Genomic DNA, 2,500 nt, shown 5'->3' on the forward strand with positions numbered 1-2,500 from the left:
CGAAATCAATCCATATGAGTGATAGGCGGTGTGATCGATCGTGGATCCTGCATAGATCCATCCGGATCTGTCAAGCTAGATCTATCGCTTATGCTCTCGTTTCTCGAATTGCTATCGTCGTCGTCTTGATTGCTCGTTCTCGGTTGTTTCGATATTGCCTCTATTTCATTAATATCCGAATTACTGCATCTTCTTCCCGACGATCTCTTTCTTCTTCTATTTCTTCTCCTTTTACAAGCACTTCTTCTAGCCCTTCTCCTACACGAATTTCTTCTTCTTCGTTGTGCCCTTCGACACCCCCTTCTCACGCTAACGTCAATGCAATTCGTTTAAAATCTTTGCTTCTTTTGTATTTTTTTTTTTTTGTATTCTTTTTTGTATTCTCTTTTTTTTTTCTCTCAAACATAAACAAAAAAAGAAAAAAAAAAAAGAAAGAAAAGAAAATTCCCTACGAATTCTCTTATCGTCAATTTTCATTATCTCATATACTTCGTTCGTAAGATTTAGACTGTTTTTACTTTTTTCTTCGCTTTTTCTCTCTCCTTTTTTTTCTTTTTTTTTCTTTTTTTTTTTTTTTTTTTTTTTTTTTTTTTTTTTTAATTTTAAATCGTAAATTTGTATTATCTCTCACGATTACTATGAAAATTTATTCATCGTTACGTATGGATTCTTGTAATCGTAAAAAAAAAAAAAAAGGAAAAAAAGAAAAACTTAGAATTTAGAATTGTTAAAACATTATATTTATAATTCCAATGGAGGATTGATCGTTTTTTATATTTTAATTTTAGAGAAATTAGAATCTATTCGTAGAAATTAGAAATCTAATTATGGAAATTAGAAATAATTCGAGACATTAGAATACATTCTCTATAAGCGTTAGACCAATGGAAAAAATGTAGAAATTGCAATTATTTTCCTTTATTCAAAATTTACGTATTTTTTGATATTAGTTTCTTTTTTCTTTTTTTTTTTTTAAGCTGTTTTAATTTTCCGTTTCTATCGTAAAAAATAAAAAAAAAAAAAAAAAAAAAAAAGAAAAAGAAAAATTCGGAATCTCTTTCAGAGCTCAGAAATTATCGATATTAATTTTTAACTTTTAAAATCATGAACGTTAAAGTATTATAATCATTTTCGAGTCTAATAAATTAATCCTTATATATTAATCGATTATATTTCTCTTCAATCGTAGAAAATTTATAAAATTTTGCAAAACAATTTTTAGAGATAAGAGATTATCGATATTAATTTTTAACCTTTATCAGAATTAAATGCATCGTCATGATCTTTCGTAAAGTTCAGTTATTTTCTTTTTTATTTTCTTTTTTCTTTTTTTTCTTTTTTTTTTTTTTTCTTCTTTTTCTTTAATTAATGTAGAAAATTTTGTAAATTGGAGAAAAAAATTTTCGGAGCACACAAATATTTCGTGATTTTGAAATTTTTTAGATTGAAAAAATGATAAACGATGGGAAAGAGGGTTCGAACCTTCTGCATCTCCTTCGTGAAGATCGTCTTCTCCTTGATCGTCTCGGTGGACAACTCAATTCGTTTATCTCGTGCCTATCCATTGGTTGCTTTTTAAGAAAATCTTGATTGCAGGTGTAGTATCCTCTATGAAATAAAAAATTTTTTTGAACGACGTAACATGAAGCTTTCCATTTTAATTTCTTTCTCTCTCTCTCTCTCTCTCTCTCTCTCTCTCTCTCTCTCAATTTTTTTTCTTTCTCCCTTTTTCTTTTTCTTTTATGTATATATATATATATATATATATATATATATATACATAAATTTCATCGTTTCTTTTTCCCTTGAAAATTATTTCCATGGCGGGCGGGGAATGGTAAGAGAAGGGGAAGGAAAGAAAAAAAGCAAGAAAAGAGGAAGAATAAAAAAAGAAAGAAAAAAAAAACAAAAAGAAAAAAAAACAGGACGCAGAGATCATCTTGGCCCTAGAAACAGCCATTGTTATTTTCAAATCGATAAAAATACGTATCTCTGGTGACTAAAGTGGGTTAACTGTCAGTTCCTATCGAATCTCGAAACGCTATATTATTTTTGAACCGATAACGTTATCAGACTTTGCGATAAGCAAACTTTTCTCTCTCTCTCTCTCTCTCTCTTTCTCAGTCTTACTCTCAGTGACAATTTTCATGGGATAATCGAATAAAAAAAAAAAGAAAATCAAATTAAAATTAAAAAAAAAAAAAAAAGAAAAAAACTATTTACAATTTAATTACATTTATATTCCCAACGTAAAAACAAAAATATCTATAAATGCATTTTAGAATTTTATTTATAACGACAGTTTCATTCCAATTTTATTTGAAACTTTTGAATATATTAATTTATTTAGAGATAACGTAATTTCGATTAAAGAAATATAAATTAAAAAAAAAAAAAAAAAAAAAAAAAAAAAAAAAAAAAAAACAAAAAAAAAAAAAAAGAGAAAAGAGAGAGAAGAAATAAAATGAAAAATAATATCATAATCGAGGTATATAAAATT

At 26.6% G+C, this 2,500-nt stretch overlaps 1 protein-coding gene across 1 annotated transcript in view; it reads right to left on the reverse strand.

Moving 5' to 3' along the window:
* Nucleotides 1-5: 5 nt before the first annotated feature.
* The window catches only part of LOC118445561 (uncharacterized), a 3,548-nt gene continuing 1,053 nt past the window's right edge, over nt 6-2,500 (reverse strand). The window contains exons 2-3 of the mRNA XM_085659812.1: nt 1,483-1,608; nt 6-300 (exon numbers count right to left, since the gene is read on the reverse strand). Coding sequence (XP_085515938.1) covers nt 6-300; nt 1,483-1,608 — 421 coding nt within the window. The remainder of the gene's footprint in view (nt 301-1,482; nt 1,609-2,500) is intronic.

This window comes from Vespa mandarinia, chromosome 10, assembly GCF_050613455.1.
Source record: "Vespa mandarinia isolate Hongniang chromosome 10, ASM5061345v1, whole genome shotgun sequence".
Lineage (NCBI taxonomy): Eukaryota > Metazoa > Arthropoda > Insecta > Hymenoptera > Vespidae > Vespa > Vespa mandarinia.